Source organism: Octopus bimaculoides, chromosome 24 (assembly GCF_001194135.2).
Source record: "Octopus bimaculoides isolate UCB-OBI-ISO-001 chromosome 24, ASM119413v2, whole genome shotgun sequence".
Classification (NCBI taxonomy): domain Eukaryota; kingdom Metazoa; phylum Mollusca; class Cephalopoda; order Octopoda; family Octopodidae; genus Octopus; species Octopus bimaculoides.
Genome location: NC_069004.1, coordinates 22,092,862 through 22,101,274, shown reverse-complemented (window position 1 = coordinate 22,101,274; position 8,413 = coordinate 22,092,862). Strand labels below are relative to the sequence as shown.

Genomic DNA, 8,413 nt, shown 5'->3' with positions numbered 1-8,413 from the left:
CCTTCTCTCTCCTCTCTCTCCCTCTCCTTCTCTCTCTTCTCTCTCCCTCCCCTTCTCTCTCCTCTCTCTCCCTCCCCTTCTCTCTCCTCTCTCTCCCTCCCTTTCTCTCACACAGATTAAAGGCAAAAACAAAAACAACATGAATTCTTCACACCTCACAGTAATGGGACTTCTACAACCCTCCTGCATATCTAAAAGATTGGTAACTGAAGATCTACTCAGCCTCACTAACTCAAACCATCACTGACTCAAACAAGCCAGTGGGTTGGGGAGCCCCTGTATCAATGGTTCTCAACTGGGGTCCATATGAGTTTTTGTTGTGAAAAGTTTTGTTCAACAAATTGGTTATTCTTCTACACTCCACAAAATATTTTAACAATTTTTTTTTATAGAATTCCTAATATTTAATTATTGAAATATTATAGAACTTTTTAAAACATGGAATGGTTATGGGGGTCCACCTGAGTAAAATAGGAATCGAAAGGGTTCATAGGCAAACAATGATTGAGGATCATTGCTCTATGTGGTGCATGAACCCTAGAAATTGCAACCAGATTTATCTCAAATCACACCCTACCATCTGAAAGGAAAAAAGAACATTGGATCATGTGATCCTTAATTCTGTGCTGAAAGGGAAAAGACAGGATGGTCAATGTTGGAATGTTTTTGAATCATAGATCTGCACTTCAGAACAGATCTGTAACTAAACAACCACAACAACAGCTGACTCGTTGATGTTTTTGTCTTCTGCCTGTCTCTTCCACTGCTACTACACGTGACTCTGCTCCTCTAAACTAGATAGTGGTATACTCCTCCTCCATTTTACAAACCAATCTCTCATCTTCCACCTCTTTCCATAACCCCCTCTGTCCCTCTCCTCCCTGACCCTGCACTACACACTTCACTTTGCTAGTCACTCCTCTCTTAGAACTGCAATGCTATGATAGAAGGCTCCTATTTCTGGCACTACTATCTGACTGTCTGATGTGTAGTGTGGTGTGGCACAGTATAGTGAAGGTACATTGCTTAGTGGTTAAGCTATTCAGCTCACAGTCATAAGGTCATGAGTTCAGAAACTGGCGGCATGCTGTATCCTTGAGCAAGACACTTTATTTCACGTTGCTCCATTCCACTCAGCTGGCAGAAATGAGTAATACTTGTATTTCAAAGGGTACTTGTGTCCATGGAGTGCTCAGTCACTTATACATTATTTTCAGGAACAGGCTGTTCCATTGATCGGATCAACTGGAATCCTTGTCGTCGTAACGGAATGCCAATTTTTTTTTTATAGTGTAGTCTGCTGTTATATAGTACAGGCTAATGTGTTTTAATATAGTCTAGTGTGGTGTGTTACAGTGTAGTGGTATCATGTGGTGTGGTATAGTACAGAAGTTTAATGTAATCTAATGCAGTTGTTGTTTAGCACCCCACCCCCCCAAGTCAGCTTAATTGAGTAAATCTATGATCAATGACAATCCAACCATGACAATCCTGCCTACAATATCAAATGTGCCCTCTTTTAAGGCAATGTAATGTTGCTTCAGAAAGATTCATGTGACAGCATAAAGGCTTCCTCTAATAGGATCTACTATTGTGCTGTAGAACAGTACTCAAATATTGTACAGGGCACTGTAGGAGAGTAGTGTACTCTAATGCTGTACATTGTAGTGTTGAAGAGTGCTTCATTTCAGTATAGTACAATACAGAATAGTATTGTAATGTAGTATAGGTCAGTATACAACAGTACTTTAATGCAGTATAGTACAATATTGAATTGTACTCTGATATAGTATAGGGCTGTGAAGAACAGTACTCTAATGTGGAACAGTATAGAAGACACTCTAATGCAGTATAGTGTACTGTAGAACAGTACTCTAATGGAGTATATAACATAGTATAGGGCAATGTAGGACAGTACTCTTAATATAGTATATGGCAGTGAGGCAGAGCTGGCAGAATTGTTAGCAGTATTTTGTCTATCTTTACATTCTAAGTTCAACTTCCATTGAGGTTGACTTGGTTTTCATCCTTTCAGGGTCTCTCTCCCAAAATTGCTGGCCCTGTGCCAAAATTTGAAATGACTATAGTGTATGACAGTGTTGAAGAGTATTTTAATGCAATATTGTAGTGTAATACAATATTTTAGCGTAGAAGAGTACTTTAATGGAGTATAGTGTGGTAAAGAGGTTGAGTACTGTACAGTGAAGTGCTTGGAGAGTTTTCCAATGTTGTCATCTGGTGAGTAGACAGAATCACTAAGCTATTTAATTATGGCTCTTTCTGAATTCAAATGCCAACAAGTTCTTTGCCTCTCATCCCCACAAATACAATTAGTCCTAGTTTTGTCTGAGTATATTCCTCCTCAATCACCCCCAAAAATGTGTGGTGATGTGGCAATATTAGAAATCAGTGGTGTCATGCCTCAAAATTGATGTTACTCTATACCTCAGAGCAGCAATTTATTCCAGTATTTGCACATCACATGTTTTGGTTTAATCTCTCTTCATCTTTGTACAAAGTGAAAGTAGAAACATTAGCCTGATTGGTGTTGGTTTTGTTATTACTGTGGTGGTGGTGGGGTGGGGCTGGAGCTAAGCTATATGACATGTTAAATTTTTTTTTTTCTCTTATTGAAATCCTATAAAAGAGAGAAAGAGCGAGAGAGAGAGAGAGTGTGTGTGTGACAGACAGTAAATCTGAGAAAGAGTGAGAGATAAGCATATATATGTACCATTTACATCTGGAAATAAGAGATTAGTACAACATAGTTATCTTTTACTTTATTCCGGTTTCAACTGGAAAGATAACCTGGAGGTATTTCTCAGTTTCTCGGATTCACATTAGAATATCTGAAATAATGGATACAAAATTACAATAAATAGGATATTGTATAACATTTTGCCTGATTTTTAAAAAAATGTTTTTCTTCTTTTAGTTTAAATGTTTAAAACTTGTTGATTCCATTGAGTGGGTTCTGTTTCCAAAGGAAATCAAGATATGTGAGATGCTTAGGCTTCAAAAGGAATTTTCTGAGTAGTTTCAGTCATTGGACTGCAGTCATACTAGGGTATCAACTTCAGGGGATTTTTAGTCACCTTATATCAACCTCTGTTTAACCCTTTAGCATTCAGATTGCTCTACCAAATGTAATGGCTTTTTATTCAAATTCTTTTGAATCAATCATGCATTATCTTATCGGTTTGAGGTTTTGATGATGTGATTGTTTATTTATATAATGTTAGTGTAGGTTAGGTGTGAGAGGTTAGATATGACCAGTTTGAATGTGAAACATGTAGAATAATTGAACCTAGTTTTGCTGGTTTAAATGCTAAAGGGTTAATGAATAGCTACATTCCTTTCAGTATATGGAGATCAAACTTTGTGCACCATTTTACACCTGAATTCACACACACTCTCAGAAACTTCCTATTCTTGAGTAGTAGACTTGCATTGTTCCCTGGGTTAACCCAAATGAGGACCTTTGGTGCCCTTAGTGCTGTGGTTCCGAACCATTTTTTATCTATGGACTCCCATAGCTATTTGATGTTTAAAAACTAGTTTTATAGATACTTCTTTCAAATTTCCGATTTTGTTTTTCACACATTAACTTGTATAGGTTGAACTATGTAAAACATTAGAGAAAGTAATTTAGTTGTTTCTTGCAATAAATACATCTAAATTAACTCTTTTTCATGGATTCTTAATATACTACTACAGGTCCCCAAGTTACTATTTTGCTTGTGTGCCCCCACCACCACCAAAATAATTTTATATGTATGGACCCCAATTGGGGACCACTGCTTTAGCAGAATCCACTTTGTTGTAATCATGCAGACCAGTTCTTCAATCTTCCTCTTTTCATTGTACAATGGCACAATGAAAAGCTTAAAAGAGTCACGGGCATTGTCTTTCTTCCTCTCTGTAAGTCATTAAAACAATAAATGTTTAAATACTCAACAAGTATTTGAATTCTTTATATATTATTATGTTGCCAGGATTCTCGTATTTCTGCCTTGGAAAAGGATATTCAACTTCTTGAAGACAAGCTGTTGACCTTACAAGAAGATATTTCAATTGGAGACAGATCAATGAAGCATAGTAATTTGTTGGGCAGCAAGGAAATGAAAAATAGTCCAGACATCCGTACTTTAAAAACGCAGGTCAGTTCATCATATTTTACTTTCTTCCACCTATATGTTGCTTTGCTGTTGTGTTGTAGGAAATTCATCTCAAAGACCATGAAATTAAAATCAGTATACTTAATTTTACTTACATAAGTCCTTTACTTCATCAGGGGTATAGACCAGCAATGACTTTTCTCTACTGATCTCAACTCTAGGCTGTTTCTTCTTCCAGATCTTGTTGGTTTTGAAATGTCATTGATACTTCTGTAACTTTTCCTTATCTATGGAGGTGTGTTGGCCCTATGCAAATCCAGTTTTACCTCTTGGAAGAAGTAGCCCATATTAGGCTGGCGTCTATCCTATGACTTGTCCAGTTTTGGAGGCCCTATCAAGAATTGCACTTGGCTAGCATAGCTCCCAAGGTCATTAGGGACGTATGCCACCACTCCACAAGAAAGGCTGGACCATGTGGTGGAATATATTTAATGTAGTGATACAAAATATTGTAATTAATTAAAATTAAGACTTGCAGTCAGGGGAGAAAAATGTTAGCTTAATGATTAATTCTGCTCAGAATAGATAAAGGAAACAACTTTGAAGTTTCATCAACAACATTTAATGTCCATGTTCTCTGCTGGCATGGGTTGGATGGATCAGTAGGAACTGGCAAGGGGCTGCACCATGTTCCACACCTGTTTGGCATGGTTTCTATAACTGGGTGCCCTTCCTAATGCCAACCACTTTATAGAGTGTACTGGGTGCTTATTATGGAACACCTTGGTTTTAGGATCTCAATTCTGTTGTAGTGGAAGGGTCTTCTCAAGTACAGTAATGTGTCATATATGTTGGTCCTCTGTTATCTCCCTCAATCCTCTGTCATCTCCCTTTCATCAGCATCATCATTTAATGTCTGTTGTCCATGGGTTGGATGGTTTGACCAGTGCTAGTAAGCTGACGGGTTGCACCAGACTCCAGTCTGATTTGGCATAGTTTCTATAGCTCAATGCCCTTCCTATTGCCAACCACTCTGAGAGTGTAATGGGTGCTTTTACATGTCACTAGCATGGGTGCCAGTTGCATGACACCAGTATTTGCCACATTGGCTTGATGAGTCTACTACTCGAGCACAGCATACTACCAAAGGTCTCGGTCATTTGTCATTGCCTCAGAAAGGCAATGACAAATTAATTAAATTAATTAAAATTCAATATGGAGATGAGGTGGGGAAGTCTGATCTACAATCAATACAATGACAATTGTTTCAGCTTTATTGGGCTTCATAATAAACCATGTAGTTCAAGAAATAGTAATAATATAATAATTATGAAATTACCATTTTGAGAATTTCAGTGCTCAAATTGATCAGGAAATTGTGAAAAGTCATGTTGAAAAAAGTATCTTTAGGTGGTTGTGTAACCCCAGCTGACAAAAACACATCTCTGAAAACATTTGAGAAATTGAGCAAATATAAGGACTTAGAGATAGAATTTAGAAGAATGTGGCATCTCGAAGCAACATTACCTATTGTTAGTGAGACACTTGGAATGATATCAAAAGAAGCAAACACATATGTAAACCAAATTCCTGGCAGCCCCAAAATAAGTGAATTGTAAATGATCACACTTATTGGTACCTCACAAACCTTATTCATTCAAGTTTGTTATGAATTTTAAAAAACAAAAAATTTTTTTTGCAACGCATAGACATCAATTTTTCAATGGTATGGTACTTCATTTGTTTGCATTTTTAGGTGCAAAACTTGTCTTGTTGCTTGACATCTCTAGTTGAAACAAATTAAGGCAAAAGGAAAAACCTAATAATAATAATAATAATAATAATAATATGTCATGCCAGTAATTGTAGGGACAAAGAGAGTAATTGTTGTGCCAGTAGTTGTAGGGACACTCGGAGTACTAACAACCAAGTTTGAGAAATATGTCACAGAAATTGGAATTAACATGAGGGTAGAGCATATTCAAAAGACTGCTCTATTGGGGACAGCAAGGATTTTGAGATTGGTACTTAGGTATTCAGTATCTTTCATGAAACTTAATTTTAGGTGCAGGCATGGCTGTGTGGTAAGAAGCTTGCTTCCCAACCTCATGGTTCTGGGTTCAGTCTCACTGCATGACATTTTGGGCAAGTGTCTTCTATTATAGCCTCAGGTTGACCAAAGCCTTGTGAGGGAATTTGGTAGACAGAAACTGAAAGAAGTCCATCATATGTATATATGTGTGTGTGTCTTTGTGTCTGTGATTATCCCCAATCACCACTTGACAACTGGTATTGGTGTGTTTATGTCCCCGTAACCTAGCAGTTCAGCAAAAGAGACCAAAAGAATAAGTACGACTCATTCAACTAAAAATATTCTTCTAAAAATATTCTTTGAGGTGGTGCCCCAGCATGGCCACAGTCTAATGGCTGAAACAAGTTAAAGATAACAGATAAAAGATAGTGTTGAAGCTGTTTTTGAATTCAAGTTGTCTAAAATATCAACCATCAAAACAAATTGCAGCATTTCAATTCAACAGCAATAATGGAATCTGCTGATTATTAATCATAAGGATAAAAATCCCTGAAAAACTGATTTCTTAACATTGATTTGAATAATCCTTTCTTATTATAGGCACAAGGTCTGAAATCTGGGTGCGGGGTATAGTTGATTATATCAAATTCAGTGTTTTACTGGTACTAAATTTATCACCCCCAAAAGGATGGAGAACAAAGTTGACCTTGGCAGAATTTGAACTCAGAATGTAACAACAGACAAAATACTGCTAAGCATTTTGCCTGGCATGTAACAATTCTGCCAACTTGGTGCCTTAACATTGATTTAAGAAATGCCTTTCAAAAGAACTACAGTGAAAAATAAATCTGATCCCTCATCAACAGATATTTTGCTTTTTCATGTTCACTAGATCTGCTAAAAATAACTGCCAAATCTTCCCTTAAATTACACCATACTATCTTGTGATAAAAAAGACATAATGGAACACTTTTGACCATCACAGATCCCTCCAAATATTTCACCATAAGGTTGACCAAAATCGTTGTTAGTAAAATTTGGTAAACATGTGATGTGCAAGCCCAGTTGAGCATGGCTTTGGGTACCTTTAGCAGAGTTCACTCTGTTAAGAGCATTTGGACTACATCCCCAGTCTGAGAGGGTAACTTCCTCTCCTTCTCCCTCCAGTCTCAGAAAGCCTGAGAAAAGAAAAATTGTGGACACTGTCCTTCTTTCTCTGGTTAACCCTTTAAATACCAACCTACCTGAAACTACCTTTGGTTCCATGATACAAACTTTTAAAGTGATTAAAACCTTCCATCAAAATTTCATGTTGATTTATGTTCCAAACATAATGCTGTCAAAATTATTTTAATACATTTTTTATTATTTTCAAAATTAATTGAAATGAAGGCAGTGTATTTCAACAGAAATATGGTGTCAAAAGGGTAAAACCATTAAAAATCAAATCTATTGCTCTACTCAGCATTGGCAGAACTTTTACTGAAAGTGCTACATTTTCCAAACAGAAAATCAGAAGTTGCAGTAAATTATTCCAGTTGATGTTAAATACATTTTTGATATTCATCTTATTGTGATTAAAAATTCATGAATAAGATAAACAGTTATTTTGATGTCTTTGAGAATGGAATGAAAGAGAAATATTTAAAAAGAAACCAAAAAGTGAAGAAGAAACATTCCTTTTGATGATTTAATGAGTCAGCTGATTTGCAAATGATAAGAATTAACTTCTGAGATTGGAAGTGGAATTGCCAACTATTGCAATACAGAATCATCATCTTGGGAATATAACACATCAATACTGGATTTAGTGATGACCATCCAAGTACACACATTAGATTTTGTGTAGATAACATTAACTGGTATACTGTTGGGTGTCAGCAAATTTCCTTCTTGATGGTTGGATGGGTGTTGTTGGGTGCTCCCTATTAGTTTGGTTGCAGCAAACTTGTGATATAGATACAACAACAAGCAACCCTTATAACGCTATTTTCCTTGCCTTTATTTCTTTGCCTCCAACATTTTTTGCCATGTCTTTCCCAATTTGCCTATTTCTTTACATCTTCCCACATTTGTTTCTTTCACTCCTTTCATCCATTGTCATCCTTCCTCAGAATATGACTCAGCTATTTCACCCCCATTTCTTGTCATAACATCCATCACTGGCAAAGAATAAGGCTAAAAATAAACTTCCACAATGTGTGTGTGCGTGCATGTATGTGTGTGTGTGTGTGTGTGTGTGTGTGTGTGTGTGTGTGTGTGT

General features: G+C 36.7%; 1 protein-coding gene across 3 annotated transcripts in view; it reads left to right on the top strand.

Annotated features, from left to right (window-relative positions):
- The window catches only part of LOC106880220 (ELKS/Rab6-interacting/CAST family member 1), a 301,414-nt gene that overhangs the window by 221,008 nt on the left and 71,993 nt on the right, over positions 1 to 8,413 (top strand). For all 3 annotated transcript variants that reach the window (XM_052976221.1, XM_052976222.1, XM_052976223.1), the window contains exon 4: positions 3,996 to 4,160. In XM_052976221.1, coding sequence (XP_052832181.1) covers positions 3,996 to 4,160 — 165 coding nt within the window. The remainder of the gene's footprint in view (positions 1 to 3,995; positions 4,161 to 8,413) is intronic.